The sequence below is a fragment of the Scheffersomyces coipomensis genome (genome assembly GCF_036884675.1).
Source record: "Scheffersomyces coipomensis strain NRRL Y-17651 chromosome Unknown DFJ63scaffold_4, whole genome shotgun sequence".
Classification (NCBI taxonomy): Eukaryota; Fungi; Ascomycota; class Pichiomycetes; order Serinales; family Debaryomycetaceae; genus Scheffersomyces; species Scheffersomyces coipomensis.
Genome location: NW_027042895.1, coordinates 1,215,740 through 1,233,429, shown reverse-complemented (window position 1 = coordinate 1,233,429; position 17,690 = coordinate 1,215,740). Strand labels below are relative to the sequence as shown.

Here is a 17,690-nt window from a genome sequence, read left to right as displayed (position 1 = left end):
CAGAAATAGTAATATCTAGAGGTTTAAACTATATAGATCACTAATCAACTTATATACTACAATGGCTAAAGTTTCGAAAGCCAAAGAAGGCAAAGTGAGGAGCAAGTCTAGTGAATCCAAGAAGAGAAGCAACGAAGAAGCTCAGCTCGATGATAATGAAAAGTTAGTTGATGAATTAGATGACGAATTTGATGAAGTAGCTGATTTATTAGGAGCTGATGTCAAAGACTTTGCTGATGAAAAACCATCTAAAAAGAGAGTTGTCGATGAGTTACCTGAAATAGCTAAGTCCAAAGTAGTTGAAAATCCTGAAGATGGGGAAAATGAATTATTTGAAGATGTTGGTTTATCAGAACCAACTTTAAAGGCCATTAAAGATATGGGATTTTCAAAGATGACTAAAGTTCAAGCCAAAACTATTCCACCATTATTAGCTGGAAGAGATGTTTTAGGTGCCGCTAAAACTGGTTCCGGTAAAACATTAGCATTCTTGATTCCTGCTATTGAAATGTTATATTCATTAAAATTCAAACCTAGAAATGGTACTGGTGTCATTGTTGTATCCCCAACCAGAGAATTGGCTTTACAAATCTTTGGAGTTGCCAGAGAATTAATGGCTCATCATACTCAAACTTTCGGTATTGTTATTGGAGGTGCTAACAGAAGACAAGAAGCTGAAAAATTAGCCAAGGGTGTTAATTTGTTAATTGCTACTCCAGGTAGATTATTAGATCATTTACAAAATACTCAAGGATTTGTATTTAAGAATTTAAAAGCATTAGTTATTGATGAAGCCGATAGAATATTAGAAATTGGGTTTGAAGATGAAATGAAACAAATCATTAAAATATTACCAAAAGATGAAAGACAATCCATGTTATTTTCCGCTACTCAAACTACTAAAGTTGAAGATTTAGCCAGAATATCATTAAGACCAGGTCCATTATATATAAATGTGGTACCAGAAAGTGAAGTATCAACTGCCGATGGATTAGAACAAGGTTATGTTGTATGTGAATCAGATAAAAGATTCTTATTATTATTTTCATTTTTAAAGAGAAACATTAAGAAAAAGATTATTGTTTTCCTTTCATCATGTAATTGTGTTAAATATTTTGGAGAATTATTAAATTATATTGATTTACCAGTATTAGATTTACATGGAAAACAAAAACAACAAAAGAGAACTAATACATTTTTTGAATTTTGTAATGCTAAACAAGGTATATTGATATGTACTGATGTTGCCGCTAGAGGGTTAGATATTCCAGCTGTTGATTGGATCATTCAATTCGATCCACCTGATGATCCAAGAGATTATATTCATAGAGTTGGTAGAACTGCCAGAGGTACCGAAGGTAAAGGTAAATCATTAATGTTCTTAACTCCAACTGAATTAGGTTTCTTAAGATATTTAAAAGCTGCTAATGTTCCATTAAATGAATATGAATTCCCAACCAATAAGATTGCTAATGTTCAAGCTCAATTAAATAAATTAATCAAGAGTAATTATTGGTTACATCAATCTGCTAAAGATGGTTATCGTTCATATTTACAAGCTTATTCTTCACATCATTTAAAGACTGTTTATCAAATTGATAAATTGGATTTAGTTAAAGTTGCCAAATCATTTGGATTTGAAGTTCCACCTAAAGTGAATATCAGTATCGGTTCAAGTGGTAAAGCCATAGATAAGAAGCATAAGAAACAAAAGAACTAAACTAATGTATAGATCATATATATATTTATATAAAATCAGTGTAATATAGGGAAGCATTTTTTTATTTTTGTGTGCGTAAAGAAAAGAGTGAAGAGACGCGTTCTTTTTTCAGTGTATAAATTTTGATAGATGATTTCAACTATATGATTTATACCCATATCAAAATAGGTTAAAGCGATGGTTGAATATTCTGAATTGATAAATAAAGACATTTCAGTCGAAGATGCTATAACTAGGAATGTGTTGGATAAACAAAATGTCCTGGAAGAATTCAAATTGAACACAAATCAACGGAAATATGACAAACAATATTTTTCAATGTATCAATATCGATTCAAGAACTTAAAGGACAGAATTCATATCAATTCTTTAGAGAAATGGGGTGATGGTACTAAGAAAGTTGATGGTCAACTTGTAAAGAAGCAAGATAAGATACTAGATATCACCAGTGGTCAATTATGTTGGGTTATCGGTACTGTATTCTGTGATTTAAAGAATAAATTAAACATTCTTCAAGACGTTGAAAAGGGTACTGATGACATTATACCCAATATTCCTGATAGTTATATTGGTGATGATGATGATACTTCATTGGCAGTTATGATTGAAGATGAATCTGGTAGAGCCATTTTACATAATGAAGAATTTTTACAAAAGAATATTCTTGTTAGTGGATGTATAGTAGGTGTATTAGGAATTGAAATTCAAGCGGGAATATTTGAAATAATGGATATTGCATATCCTACATTTGCTCCACAACCACCGTTATCGTTGGAAACTGGTAGTGGTAATAACAAGATAGCTCTTATTTCAGGTTTAAATATTGATTATCATGTTAACGATATCAAATTAGATTTATTAACTGATATTTTAACTGGAGAATTAGGCCTGGAAAAGGAAAGAGATTTAATTAAATCCATAAGTAAATTAATTATAGCAGGAGATTCTATTAGACCATTAAAAATAATTGATAATGGAGAAGATTTTGTAACTACAAATAATTATGGATCAAAAATTCAATCTCGATTTGATTCCAAATCAGTTGAAAAATTTGATAAATTTTTATCGGAGATTTTACCTAGTTTACCAATATCAATTATGCCAGGGAATAATGATATTGCTGAGATTTGTTTACCTCAACAACCATTACATAAATCTACATTTCATAATAATTATCAATTTTTAAGTGATCCAAATTATTTACAAAATTTAACTAATCCTCAATGGTTTGAAATTAATGGAATTAAAATATTAGGTACAGCAGGTCAAAATGTGGAAGATATTCTCCGATATATAAATAAATCATCCGATGTTAATAATGAAGAAGTTAAATCAGATAAGATTTTATCAATTATGGAATCACAAATTAAATGGCAAAATTTCGTACCTACTGCTCCGGATACGTTATATTGTTATCCATATGATGATTTTGATCCATTTATATTTGAAAAGGAAACTCCTCATGTTTATTTTGTAGGTAATCAACCTAAATTTGGTAGTGAATGGTATAAATATGATGATGACAAATTCGTAAGGCTTATTAGTATACCTAAATTTAGTGAGACTGGAGAAATTATATTATTAGATTTAGATAATTTACAAACTGAGGTAATTAAAATCAGTGTATAATATTTATAGAATCAAAAGGTGACTATTAACTTCCTTTGAAATAAGTAAGACAATGTACATACGATAAAATTCAAATATAGAAAATAATATAAGAACAAAATCCTAACATAACAATCAAAATCTAGTACGTAAAAGTGTAAATCATGTAAGTTAATGTAGAAATAAAGTAAGATTTGGCGTAAGGGTGCTAGGTGAGTAGTGAAGTTCGATATGAGTAGAAAACAAGGTTTTGAAAAAAAGTCAGAAGATAAATGAAGATAATTGAATGATAATAATAACGAGATTTAGATTAGATATTAGATTGGTTGTTATTCTACGGAGATGATGATTAACCAATTATACCCAGGCCTCGTAATTATCCATAATTGTCGTAATGCAATTTTTTGCGGGAACCCTCGTGAGTGCTAAACTGAAGGAAGTCAAGGCTCAAGCATTTTGTTTAGCCTCTATATATAATGTCATTGTACATAATTTATGTTGTAGTTTCTGTAGCGACAAAGGCAGATACGTGCGTCAGAAGCAACAAAAAAAAAAGAATTTAGCGGGAATTTGAACAGAGGCAGACATTAGACCTTAGCCCGATCCACCCCCTACGTTGTGTGGGAGAGTGGAAATCATAATAATGGTAATGATAATGACGGGTAAGTTTAAAGTTGAAGCTTAATTCACTGTTACACAATAAATCACAGAGACAATGGCGATTTCAATTTCGATCCAGATACGAGGAGTAAACCATATTGATTTGGTTCACGAGTATAATATAAATATAGTTAAGGTTCTCCTTAACCATTCAAAAATTTAAATTAGTTGCAGGGCAGGGCCCGAAAAATAGTGGACGAAAAAAAACAAAAATGAACAAAAAAATAAAGTGACAAAAAAGAAACTATAAAATATAATTTGGTAGTGCAGTGATGTCTACCAAAACTAAATTTCTGCTTAAATTACCCCTTGTGCCTTTAATTGATCATGTTATATATTTTATGATGATATCTTTATAATTAAAGTGAATAATCAACATAAATCATATAAAGATAAATAAATATTCATTTTGAACTGGGTATTATATCCCTTAACATCCATTTCTTCTCTGTTTTGATTTGTTTTGCTTGCTTGCTTCCTTCCTTTCTTTCCTTCGTTTTCAGTTTCTTTAATTGTTTTGTTTGTGGTTTTCGTCATTTCTATTTTTAGTTCCCTCACTATTCACTACACTAACCATCACTGAAAACAAATACACAAACCCTCCTCCCCCCCCCCCCCCCCAGATTTCTCAAGAACTCTCACTAAAAATAGACAATTAGCCAGAAAAAAAAGGCTGGAAAAAGGGGAACACAAAAATACAGTGAGGAAAATTTCTTAACAACGACAACTACGACGACGAACGACGACGAAGAACAGTAAAAAATTTTAACTGAACGAGAAAAAAAAATAATTAATAAAAAAAAAAAAATAAAGAAAAAAGAGCCTGACCAACTTCTCTAACGCCATCCACAACAATTTAGTTTAACTTCTTTGTTACTTTCTTCTTTGTTATCATTCATCATCCATCAACAAAACCTTACCATACCAATCAATCAATCAATCAATCATTCCATCCATCAACAACCACTCAATACGTATATACATACAAACATACATTCATTGATCTTTTCCCTAACCTAACCTAGCGAACCCTTTCCCCCCTTTCATATAATATTTTTGGTGAAAGATTGAAAAAGACAGTCATTTTATCTACAGTTCACTTCTTGCTAGTATTTTATTTTAAATCAATCTATCATATCAACTACTTCAAGATCTTGTTCATTCATTCCTTCTTCCTTATAGTTATCATCTAGTTTGACCACATCGTTTATTTGATTGGATTGATTAATTGATTAAATTTTTCATATCATTTATTGCTTTTCTCATAGCTTTTTTTAATTTTTTATTTTCATTTGAGTTTTATTATTTTAATCTACGCTTAATTGTTTTTATATTCCTTATTTGTATATTTCAAATCATCATTTCAATATATTTTAATAAATTAACCTCGTACGATGTCATCATCATCTCCAAATAAAAATAATGGTCCTCCTCCAGGTTTGAAAAAACCTAAAAATTTACATATTGCTCATAGAAGATCCCCAAGTGAATTAACTACTTTAATGGTGGAACAATATAATTTACAACGTCAATTAGAACAAGTTCAAGCTCAACAAAAACAAATCTTGCAACAACAACAATTGGTGGCTCAACAACAACAATTCACTTATCCTCCTGTCTCATCAGGGTCTAATCAAACTGAATTAATGCCTCCTCCATTAAACTTTCGTTCTTCTCATTCAAGATCATCTTCAATTAATAACAGCAACAATAACAATAATTCACACAGAAGAACTGGATCTTCAAGTGGAAATACTCCTAATAATAACAATAATAATAACAATAATAATAATAACAATGGTAATGGCAACGGAAATAATATCACTACCCCGGGTCATGCCAGAAGACATTCATTAGGTTTAAATGAAGCTATTAAAGCTGCTGCTAATCAAAGAAATAATAATCGTACTTCATTAAGTCCTTCTGCATCAACTACTTCAACTTTGTCTCAGAGTGAAACTGACAATAGTGTTGGTTCCTTCAAATTTCCTGCCACTCCATCATCTGACGTTGATAGTAATGAATCAATAAGTCCCCCAATAAGTGCTCCATCTTCATCACACAATCGTTCAAGATCATTAGCTTATGGTCAACAATCATTTAAATTCCCTCCATCATCTTCAGCTGATAATTTATTACCACCAACTCCAAATTTCTCCATAACTCATAGTCCTGAAAGAGGTCATAATAGAAAATCTTCTCATTATAGAACAGGTTCAAGAAATTTCGATTCAAATGGTATAAACTCAAATTGGAGAAATCAACAATCCCAATCCCAACCTCAATCTCAACAATCTCAATCTCATCATTTAGAAACTCTGCTGGCTTTTGTTCCTGGTCACAAACCTCGTAATAGTTCATTCGGTGGTGGTTCTGTATCTTCACTTTCTCAATTCATTCCTCCTAATCCAAATGCTGCCGTTTCTAATAATGGTCGTAAATCACTTTTTGCTCCTTATTTGGCTCAATCATCCTTACCAGATTTAATTAATGAAGGTCGTTTAGTTACTGGTATCTTAAGAGTAAATAAAAAGAATCGTTCTGATGCTTATGTTTCTACTGATGGATTATTGGATGCTGATATTTTCATTTGTGGTTCGAAAGATCGTAACAGAGCTTTAGAAGGTGATTTAGTTGCTGTTGAATTATTAGTAGTTGATGAAGTTTGGGAATCAAAAAAAGAAAAGGAAGAAAAAAAGAGAAGAAAAGACAATACCTTGACTTCCAGACCTTTAAATGATGATATTCATAATGATGCTACTTCTTCTGCACCATCAACTGCTGATGGTAATGATGAAACTTCTAATGGTGAAAATGAAAGTGGTTTAGTTAGAAGAGGTTCATTAAAACAAAGACCAACTATGAAAAAGAATGATGATGTTGAAGTTGAAGGTCAATCTTTATTATTGGTTGAAGAAGAAGAAATCAATGATGAAGTTAAACCATTATATGCTGGTCACGTTGTGGCTGTTGTTGATCGTATTCCAGGTCAATTGTTTGCTGGTACTTTAGGTTTATTAAGACCAGCACAAGCAGCTCAAGCAGCCAAAGATAAAAAAGATGGAAAAGAATCAAATGTTCAAACTCCAAGAGCCCCAAAGATTGTTTGGTTCAAGCCTACTGATAAGAAGGTTCCTTTGATTGCTATTCCAACTGAGCAGGTTCCAAAAGATTTTGTTGAAAACCATGAAAAATATTCAGGCGAATTGTTTGTTGCTTCTATTAAAAGATGGCCAATTACTTCATTACATCCATTCGGGACTTTGGTTAGTAAATTGGGAAAAATTGAAGATCCAAATACTGAAGTGGATTCAATCTTAAGAGATAACAACTTTTTATGTGACGAATACCATGATCAAACTTTCCCAATTGAAGAAGAAGAATTTGAAAATGAATTGAATAATACCACTAGATCGGAATACTTGAACGATTATATTATTTCCTTCACTCAAACCGGATCCTTTGTTGATCATGCCTTACATGTTAAAAGACTTTCTGACAACAAGATTGAATTAGGATTTCATGCTGTTGATATTTCATATTTTGTTAAGCCAGGATCGAATTTAGATCGTAAAGCAAAGAAAAGATCTTCTTCAGTATTTTTACCTCAAAAAGTTGAACATTTATTTCCTCAATCATTAATGGATACTGTATCATTTAAAGAAAATGAAAAGAATTTAGCTGTTTCTGTAATTTTTGAAATTGATACCACTAACTTTGAAGTTGAAGATTTATATATTCATGAATCCATCATTGTTCCAAAACAATTAGTTACTTATGATGCAGTTGACATCATTTTAGAAGGAAAATCAGTGGATTCTATTTCATCAGCAACATCAGATTATATCAAGACATTTTGTTTGATTGCCAAAGAATTCCGTCGTCAAAGATTAGATAATCGTGAATTGGGTATTGCTCCAAACTTGACATTATTAGATCAATTGGATGATGAAAAGGTTAGATTAAACTTAAATATCTTTAAGGATAGTTTAGCTTTTGATGTTATTTCTGAAATTTCACATAAAGTGAATAATGCCATTGCTGCTAAAGTTCATGCTGGGTTAGGAGATAATGCATTTTTACGTCGTCATCCAATTCCAACCTTACAAAAAATGGAAACGTTTGTTAGAAAAGCTGAAAATCTTGGCTTTAAAATTGATACTTCAACTTCAGCTACTTTACAAAATTCGATTTTGAAAATTCAAGATGAAGATAAAAGAAAATGTATTGAGACTCTTTTATATAAATGTATGACAAGAGGAAAATATTATGTTGCTGGAAGACAGGAACCTGACAATTATTCACATTATTATTACAATTTCCCATTGTATACACATTTCAATGCTCCTTTAAGAAGATATGCTGATTTAATTGTCCATAGACAATTAAAACAAGTATTGAATAAGACTAATGAAGAACATGACATTGAAGCCATGAAATCAACCACTGATTATTGCAACTTTAAGAAGGATTGTGCTGCTAGTGCTCAAGAACAAGCCATTCATTTATTATTGTCACAAACTATTAATGAAATCAGTGAAAGTGCTGGTCAATTATTATGTATGGGTATTGTTGTGCAAGTCTATGAATCATCATTTGACGTATTTATTCCTGAATTTGGAGTTGAGAAAAGAGTTCATGGTGATCAACTTCCATTAGTTAAGGCTGAGTTCGATAAGATTGATCGTACTTTAGAATTATATTGGGAAAAAGGTATTGATTCTGCTACTTACATTCCACCTGATGAAAAATCTTCATTATCTTATAGAAATTCGATCAAGAATAAATATAGAACTTCAGCTTTACAAGCTGCAAAGATCCAAAATAAGACTGTTTTGGAAAAGAATAATGTGACTAATGATTCTATTATCGAAAAATTAGCAAACTTGAATTTAGATCCACCAAAGTTGTCCATTCCAGCTTTAAAATCATCATCCACCAATGGAGATAAGAAGTTAGGTGATCTTGCTGTCGTCAGAGGTGATTCTACAAGATCAATGCCATCGTCTCCTACCAAATCTGTATTTCCAAAGAATATTAGAACCAATTCTTCTTCTATAATCAAAGATGATATTTCTACTGATTCATTCAGTGGTCTTGCTCCTTATTTACAAGATACAATTACTCGTGTTGAAGGAGATTCATATGTACAAGTCATTAAAGAATTAATTAAAGTTCCTGTTTTAATCAGAGCTGAGATTGGTATGGCTTTACCTTGTTTAACAGTTCGTGTATTAAATCCATTTACTGAGGAGCAATGAGTTAATAAATTTAATTTTACTTTTTAATTTTTTTTATTATTATTATGAGTTTAACGATTTTCTCTATATTTATATATATACCTTTACAACTGTGAGTTACTTCATTTCTCAATTTTATTTATTCTATTTATTTTATTAATTAATATTCTTCATTTTTTTATCATTTTTGGTTTCTTTGTTTCCATCTATTTAGTTAGTTCTTAAGTAAATGGTATTTTTAATATATTTTGCATCAATGAAAATTCCGTTGTTATAATTATCAAGCTAAGCATTTGAAGCAAATTGAGTTGAAGGCCTCAGTAAGATGGGTTGGGTTAAATACTTGTTTTTGGTAATGCTCAAACAATACATGGATTAAATTTTTACGCAAACAATTCTATACATTCAACTACTATTTAATTGTATAAATAAACTACCTACTTAATCTTTTTGATTTCCACTACTAATTTTTTCTTTTCAGTATCATATGATTCCTTTTTAATCTTTGAGAAGTGCTTCATTTTAGAAAAGCCGAAGTCAATAAAATAACAACGGCCCTTACTAAAAATCATGTTAGAAGGCTTGATATCATTATGAAGAACTCCTTTACTATGGATATATTGTAACGCAGTTTGAGCTAATTTGAGAGCCTCAGGCTTTAATTTTTCATCCTCTATTATATATTCTTGTAAGATGAAGAAACCAGTTAATGGATTCTCCCATGTAGAAAAACCATACAGAAAGACATGAGGGACATAATTGACATGCCCCTCAGTCCCTTTAGTACCAGCACTTTCAGGTTTGCCATCATCAATACCGTTTGGTTCACTCTCACGTAAAGTTGTATAAGCCATCACTTCGTTTATAAACATGGAGATGCCGAACGATGCACTTTCGATAAACGTAGATCTTTTGGAACCAACGGCTGATCTTGGTGAATAGATAGGATTATAAACCTTTAGGATAGCGTCAGTATCAGAATCTATATGGTGTACTAGTGCCACTTGTGAATGGTACTTTGTGCGATCAACTTTAGTACCACCTTGAACATTTCGGACGATCCTGAAGTCAGTTTCTACTAAATTATCATATTGTGGTGACATTAAACTTAAATAAGAATAATACTTTTCTGGAATACTTAAATTTGTGGCATTATGTATATATGAATTTGTTTGATCATTCTTGGAGAAGCATTCACTTAAATATGTTGCACTATGAACAAAAGCATTCTTTTCATCATTCCAGGAGAAACTATCTCTAACATCTGACCAAAATTTCTCAAGAATTTTGAATCTCTCTGTGTCTTCTTCCTGAATCTGGTTTTCTGATTTCTCAAGTTTTGATCTTAACCGTTCCATTAGTTGGACAACCTCATGATCAACTTTAGTAAAGTAGTCATTTAAGATAATTTGCATGATTGCTGTAAAACTCTGGAATGAGTTATGATAATGACTCTCAATTTGAAGATCAACTTTATATTCATCTTGCTTAGTCACATTGCAATCTCTATTTTTATTGAAATTCGATGGTTTGATTTTTATTATAATTATAATTTCTGTATCAATCAATATACCCCACGAAGCCTTGCTTGTAATCATTTGATAAAAAGATTGTATTAAGAATTCCAAACTTTCACTTTGTACAGCTTCTCTAAGACCTCTAATCTTCACCTCAACCGGTAATTTAAACGTGTGGCCTTGTTTAGTAATATTAAAGGAGTGACAAGGAATGCTTCTACTTGACTCGTTGTCTTGATCTTTGACTTCGACGTAACCGAATTTCATTTCTAATAGCATCTTCATATGAAGAAAACAATGTGAAGCAAGTTTGGAGACATTATCCTCATTAGACACATTATTTAATGGAATTGGACTAAATATACCATTCTTGGCCGAAATCAAATTCGTATCTAAATTTAAATTTTCATATTCACTAATCGAAAACATCTTCTGTGGATCCTGACAATACGGTGTTATTAAATTGTAATGATCTAAAATAACTGGGTTTCTTGAAATAAAACTGGATTTTGAATAAACATTCTTAGAAACTGAAGGTTTTGGAAAAGCTATTGAAAACAGTGAATTTAATCCAAACAATTTCTTTACTAAACTCTTATTCGGAGTAACAAGAGTTTCTAAGTATTCTAAAGTCTTTGTTTCAATCAAATAGCAACATTCCCCATGATCAACAATATAATCTTTAGAGGACAAATAATCATTACTTAACTCCAAGCGTGACGGCCTTAATCTAGTAACTAAAGCAAATCTGCATAAACTGAAGCACAATTTTAACCTATCTAACTTAAAATCATCATGTTTTTCAAATGACTCCAATGTTTGTTTCCATAGTTCTTCACAATTATCATAATCGACATATGCGTTATATTGGGCACCATCCTTCGTATTATCAATAATTAAATTAACAGATGATTTGATTAAATCATCGCTGATATAGTCATTCATGGTTAGAATCTTTTTTTCCATTTGATTAGTTATATTAACACTCAAATAAACATGTAATTAGAGTTATGCTTAAAAGATGGAGATGGATGGCTGCTAAAATCTGTTTATACAAGTGAGGAAATTGCAGTTTGTTTGTTTGTTTGTATGTCGCACGACTTTTGAAGTCAAAAAACGTTGTTATGTCTCTTTAGACATTTTTCATCTTTATTTTTTTCAGAAGAGTCAATCAAAGAAAAAATATACTATACGAGCGAGATTATTAAATATTTTTCATTCATTGACTAATTGATTTTATTTCATTTATTAGAGGGTCATTCTTACAGGATAGAGATAGACTACAAGTATGGCCGGATCATCTAAAGAGCATACTGGTTCCAATGGTGAACATCATAACCATGAATTTAATGGCACTTTTTCCCCAGTACCAATTAAAAAGTCTAAATTGGCTACTTCAAGAGATTTAACTATTGGAACTCCATTACAAACCAGAGCTGCTTCTCCTTATACTTTGAAGCCTCCTATAGATAGTGATGGATTATCATGGCCTTCAATGGGAGCTAGAGCAAGAATCGATCAAACTCCTGAAGAAGCTGCTGCTCGTGAACTTCGAATTGCAAATGCTGTGAAAACTATCTTACAAGAATTAGGTGAAGATACCGATAGAGAAGGACTCTTGGAAACTCCGGAACGTTATGCTCGTGCTATGTTGTTCTTCACCAAAGGTTATGAAGATAATATCAGAGATGTAATTAAAAAAGCTGTTTTTGAAGAAGATCATGATGAAATGGTTATTGTCAGAGATATTGAAGTTTATTCATTATGTGAACATCATTTAGTTCCATTCTTTGGTAAAGCTCATATTGCTTATATTCCAAACAAAAGAGTATTAGGATTAAGTAAATTAGCCAGATTAGCTGAAATGTATTCGAGAAGATTCCAAGTTCAAGAAAGATTAACTAAACAAATTGCCATGGCTCTTCTTGAGATTTTAAGACCAAGAGGTGTTGCCGTTGTGATTGAAGCAACTCATATGTGTATGGTTAGTAGAGGAGTTCAAAAAACTGGTTCCTCAACCACTACTAGTTGTATGCTTGGTTGTTTCCGTGATCAACAAAAGACCAGAGAAGAATTCTTGACCTTATTAGGAAGAAAATAAGTAAGTTCCCATTTTTTTGTCAATTTTATGTATACCGAAAGAATAATTCAACCTTTTCTTTCACATACAACCATAATCCCTCCCAACTACCCCTAATTGCATATTGTTTAAAGTATTTCAGTTCGTTCTAACCAGACGGTGGTTATTTTAAATTCCTTTACCATCCCAATGTTTTATATTCAATTTTTCATTTTACCTTTTTATTTTTTTTATTAAAACACTTCCTTTAATCGTTAATTAGTGGATTTTACGACGTTATGATATTCAACACCTCATACTTTTAATTTAGTTTCCTATAAAGTCATATAGTATAGCATATGTGTCTTCTTTATATATATTATCGAAATATACAGCTACATATATGTACAAGTTAATTAGTATATTTACAAGGTTAATAACTGTCTCGTGATCCTGAATAATAACTCATCATCACCATACTGACTCATTAATTGTAAGCCGGAACCATCCTTCATTGGAACTGATATACTTGGTAATCCAGCTAATGATGAAGGAACTGTTAAAATATCGTTTAAGTAACTATTCAAAAAGTTTTTGTCGTTATTTTCAGTGTATTCTTTTATGGTAGGTGGTTTTCCCATAGAAGTTGGACTTATTAATAAATCGCATTTATTCAGTTTGACCTTTTCAATGTCTTCAAGTAATACATGAGGGAGTTTAAACACGTCATTGAATTCATTGACTAACTCCTGTCTTACTTTAGTTGCTCTTAAATAATGGTCTCCTGAAACTGAAGAAAGGGTATAATTTCCTAGTATTATTCTTCTTTGGACTTCAAGACCAAGAGAATCTGATCTGTTTGATGTGATTAAATCAGAAGCAGAAGGCTGGATTTCATCTTCAGTGAAACCGTACCTCACTCCATCATATCGTGACAAATTTGATGCTGCTTCTGCTGTGGCTAATGTGTAATATGTCAGTAACAGTTTCTTGATAGATGGAATTGATACCACTTTGAAATCATGGCCAAGGGATTTTAACCCATTTATATAATGAAGCCATTGCTCTTTGGTTGATTCATCTAACTCTTCTATTATAAACTCTTCTGGAATACCAATGATCAATTTCTCATCAAAAGTATTACGGACAAGACTTCTAACCTTGGTAGTCATAGATGTAGGATCTTTCTTATCATACTTGTTTAATGTCTCATATACTTTTTCTATCACATCAACATCTTTCCCTATTATACCAACTGTATCTAGAGTTTGAGCATATGGTACAACTCCCCATCTTGATATTCTTCCATAAGTTGGTTTAAGTCCAATAACTCCACAATAACTAGCAGGTAATCGAATCGATCCACCAGTGTCTGTACCCAAACTGAAAGTTGCCAATCCAGCAGCTACTGCTGCTGCTGAACCACCAGATGAACCACCAGATATTCGTTTCTCATCATTATCTTGTGGATTAATAGTTGGACCGTAATAAGTATTGGTAGTTGAAGATCCCATACCAAATTCATCCAAATTAGACTTCCCAATCAAACTCAGTCCATTATCAGCAAGTAATTCTATAACAGTAGCATTGAAAGGACTATGGTAGTTACTTAACATATGAGATGCACTTGTGGTAACCCCATCTTTGGTAACTATATTATCTTTTGCAATATAAGTTGTACCTGATAATATTCGATCTCCATACTGATTTATTCTTGTATCACTTGAAATCAAACTATTCCATGGATCTAATGGTCTCGATACCGTACTATACGCATTACACAATATCTTAGATCTATGACTTATACGAGTTAACATAGTAACTCCAATTACCGTCAACTGTGTGGTGGTGTAATTTATAGTTACCACTTCCCTTTTAGCTGCTAACAAATTTATAATTTTTCTTCTTCCCTGTTATGCAAAATGAGTCAAAATCTAAATTCATCGAAAAAAGAGAAAAATGATGATTTAGAAATTGTTAATTTGGATTACGAATAGAACAGTTAATCATATCATGTCTACTTTAGAAGTGCTTGGTTCTAAAGGAACCACTTTAGTTGATCTTGTTAGCAATTTAAAGTTATCCATTGCCACTTCTGTGTTCGAACCAACTTTAAAAGTTGAATTAAATGAAGAAAATGGTGTCTTATTAAAGGATAAAAAGTCAGGATTTGAATTAGTGGAAGCCAATGCCATTGTTAAATACTTGGGTAAGGATTTTGCTTCTCATCCTGCCATTGAGAAGGAAGAAATTGAAATCTATGGTCATTTAAAATCCAATTCCATTGAAAAGATTCTTAATGAAGAATTATTTGATAAAGTTGAATTGATTCCATCTCAAATCATTTTATTCTCTGCTTTATATCCTGCTCATAAAGATAATGAAAAAGCATCTAAATGGTTTATTGAATTCAGTAAGAATGAAAAAGTCGCCTCTGCTGTGAAACATGCTGTTTCAATTACTAGTTTAGAAAGACCAGTGGCTAAGAATACTGGTGAAAGAAAGATTAAAGCTCATCATTTAGTCAAGAAATCAGAAGCTTCTATTGTTCCAAAACCAAATGAAAGAAATATATTAATCACTTCAGCTTTACCTTATGTTAATAATGTTCCTCATTTAGGTAACATTGTTGGATCTGTCTTGTCAGCCGATATCTATGCTCGTTATGCAAAAAATAGAAACTATAATACTTTATTTGTTTGTGGTACTGATGAATATGGTACTGCAACTGAAACTAAAGCTTTACAAGATAAAATCACTCCTCAACAATTATGTGATAAATATCATAAAATCCATAAAGAAGTTTATGATTGGTTTGATATTGGATTTGATTATTTCGGTAGAACTCCAACTACTCAACAAACAGAAATCGCTCATGATATTTTCCTTAAATTATACAAAAATGGTTATTTAGAAGAAAAAACTGTTCCTCAATTATACTGTGAATCCCATAATAAGTTCTTAGCTGATAGATATGTTGAAGGTACTTGTCCAACTTGTAGTTATGAAGATGCTAGAGGTGATCAATGTGATAAATGTGGTAACCTTCTTGATCCATTAGAATTAATCAATCCTCGTTGTCAAGTTGATGGTGCTACTCCAGTGGTTAGAAACTCTACTCATATTTATCTTAAACTTCCTGAATTAGAAGAAAAAGTAGCTGAATGGGTGGCTGAAGCTTCTTCAAAAGGTGCTTGGTCTAAAAATTCCAAGACCATTACTGATTCTTGGATTAAAAAAGGTTTAGAATCAAGATGTATTACTAGAGATTTATCTTGGGGTACTTCTGTTCCATTAGAAGGATTTGAAAGTAAAGTTCTTTATGTATGGTTCGACGCTACCATTGGTTATGTTTCAATCACGGCTAATTATTTCAAAGATAAAGATCCAAATGATTGGATTAAATGGTGGAAGAATCCTGAAAATGTCGATTTATATCAATTCATGGGTAAAGATAATGTTCCATTCCATACTGTTGTTTTCCCAGCTTCTTTAATTGGTACTGGTGATAAATGGACTAAATTACATCATTTAAGTACTACTGAATATTTACAATATGAAGGTGGTAAATTTTCTAAATCAAGAGGTGTTGGTGTGTTTGGTAATAATGCTCAAGAAACTGGAGTTCCAGCATCGGTTTGGAGATATTATTTAGCATCTGTCAGACCTGAATCATCAGATTCTCATTTCTCATGGGAAGAATTTGTTACTAAGAATAATTCTGAATTATTAGCTAACTTGGGTAACTTTGTTAATAGAATTGTTAAATTTGCTATTGCCAAATATAATGGAGTTGTCCCAAAATTCGATACTAAGAATATTCCAGATTATGATAAATTCGAATCAGAAGTGAATACTTTGTTATCTACTTATATTGAAAACATGGAAGCTGTAAGTTTAAGAAAAGGGTTGGAAACTGCCATGGCTATTTCTTCTCGGGGTAATTTATTCTTACAAGATAATAAATTAGATAATAGTCTTTATGCTAATTCTCCAGAAAAATCAGATGCAGTAGTAGCCATTGCCTTAAACTTGGTTTACTTAGTTAGTGCTATAATCTATCCATTCATGCCAGAAACCACAGTTCAAATCGATCAAATCTTGAATGCACCAGCTTTATCAATCACTGATAAGTTTGAATTAGTATTAGAAGAAGGTCATAATATTGGTAAGGCTCAATACTTATTCAAGAGAATTGATGAAAAGAAAATTGATGAATGGAGAGCCAAATATGGAGGTCAAAAAGATGATGACAAAAAATAAAGTATAATCTAAATCAGTAGACGTTAATGTTTTATACCGTAGTATATCATATACATATATAAATAGATGTTCCAATTTTATGTATACAACCTATTATAGCTTTTGCAATCTAATTATCTCACCCGATATCCTCGGCAGCGTACGGTTTAAAAATTTTGTGCCCGGGGAATGATTCCCCACGAAAAAACTTTAGTGGGCCACCTTCGCAACCATATTTTCTGGGGTGAGCTGTGTGTCTACGATCTAAAATCTCCAGTTTTCCCACTTTTGAATAAAAATTTTGATTATTTAATGTTTTGATCGAAACTGTTTATTTATCATTATTTCATTGTTTCATTGCTATAAAGAAATGTCTGGTTCAAGAGTTGTGTTAGGATTGTTAATAGGTCTTGCCGTACCTCCTATATTAACTACCTTTGTTATACTTCCTAATTTTAGACTACGTACACGTAATGAAATACATAACATCAGACATGAGATAGAATACTTAGGTTGGAATGTTAGACATTTACAGGAAGAAAGAGGTTATAAAGAAGATCAAATGTACTCCCCAGATAGCTATTATCAATCACGTTACTGAGTTTGCGTGGGTGAGGTGATGCGTTTACATTTGCGCTTGCGCT

The 17,690-nt window shown here is 31.7% G+C and overlaps 8 protein-coding genes across 8 annotated transcripts; 6 read left to right on the top strand and 2 right to left on the bottom strand. All coding sequences in view use genetic code 12, as the record gives it.

Moving 5' to 3' along the window:
- Positions 1-17: 17 nt before the first annotated feature.
- HAS1 (ATP-dependent RNA helicase) lies at positions 18-1,776 on the top strand. Its single transcript, XM_064907050.1, has one exon. It carries the CDS (start codon positions 62-64, stop codon positions 1,718-1,720), a length of 1,659 nt encoding a protein of 552 aa, XP_064761878.1. The 5' UTR covers positions 18-61; the 3' UTR covers positions 1,721-1,776.
- A 33-nt stretch (positions 1,777-1,809) lies between these two features.
- HYS2 (DNA-directed DNA polymerase delta subunit) lies at positions 1,810-3,536 on the top strand. The gene has a single exon (XM_064903653.1). The coding sequence runs from the start codon at positions 1,898-1,900 to the stop codon at positions 3,347-3,349; it is 1,452 nt and encodes a 483-aa protein (XP_064761877.1). The 5' UTR covers positions 1,810-1,897; the 3' UTR covers positions 3,350-3,536.
- A 1,418-nt stretch (positions 3,537-4,954) lies between these two features.
- SSD1 (mRNA-binding translational repressor) lies at positions 4,955-9,457 on the top strand. The gene has a single exon (XM_064903654.1). It carries the CDS (start codon positions 5,383-5,385, stop codon positions 9,247-9,249), a length of 3,867 nt encoding a protein of 1,288 aa, XP_064761876.1. The 5' UTR covers positions 4,955-5,382; the 3' UTR covers positions 9,250-9,457.
- A 208-nt stretch (positions 9,458-9,665) lies between these two features.
- On the bottom strand, positions 9,666-11,711 carry DFJ63DRAFT_313659 (uncharacterized protein; the record flags this gene model as incomplete). The annotated part of the gene is made up of 1 exon (XM_064906209.1): positions 9,666-11,711. The coding sequence occupies one exon, from the start codon at positions 11,709-11,711 to the stop codon at positions 9,666-9,668; it is 2,046 nt and encodes a 681-aa protein (XP_064761875.1).
- Positions 11,653-13,166, top strand: DFJ63DRAFT_319345 (GTP cyclohydrolase I). Its single transcript, XM_064907049.1, has one exon. It carries the CDS (start codon positions 12,034-12,036, stop codon positions 12,844-12,846), a length of 813 nt encoding a protein of 270 aa, XP_064761874.1. The 5' UTR covers positions 11,653-12,033; the 3' UTR covers positions 12,847-13,166.
- Positions 13,167-13,229: 63 nt separating this feature from the next.
- Positions 13,230-14,621, bottom strand: DFJ63DRAFT_335844 (glutamyl-tRNA(Gln) amidotransferase subunit; the record flags this gene model as incomplete). The annotated part of the gene is made up of 1 exon (XM_064908279.1): positions 13,230-14,621. One exon carries the CDS (start codon positions 14,619-14,621, stop codon positions 13,230-13,232), a length of 1,392 nt encoding a protein of 463 aa, XP_064761873.1.
- A 98-nt stretch (positions 14,622-14,719) lies between these two features.
- MES1 (methionine--tRNA ligase) lies at positions 14,720-17,242 on the top strand. Its single transcript, XM_064903655.1, has one exon. It carries the CDS (start codon positions 14,818-14,820, stop codon positions 17,065-17,067), a length of 2,250 nt encoding a protein of 749 aa, XP_064761872.1. The 5' UTR covers positions 14,720-14,817; the 3' UTR covers positions 17,068-17,242.
- DFJ63DRAFT_161864 (uncharacterized protein) lies at positions 17,243-17,687 on the top strand. The gene has a single exon (XM_064903656.1). The coding sequence runs from the start codon at positions 17,417-17,419 to the stop codon at positions 17,645-17,647; it is 231 nt and encodes a 76-aa protein (XP_064761871.1). The 5' UTR covers positions 17,243-17,416; the 3' UTR covers positions 17,648-17,687.
- The last annotated feature ends 3 nt before the right edge of the window (positions 17,688-17,690 follow it).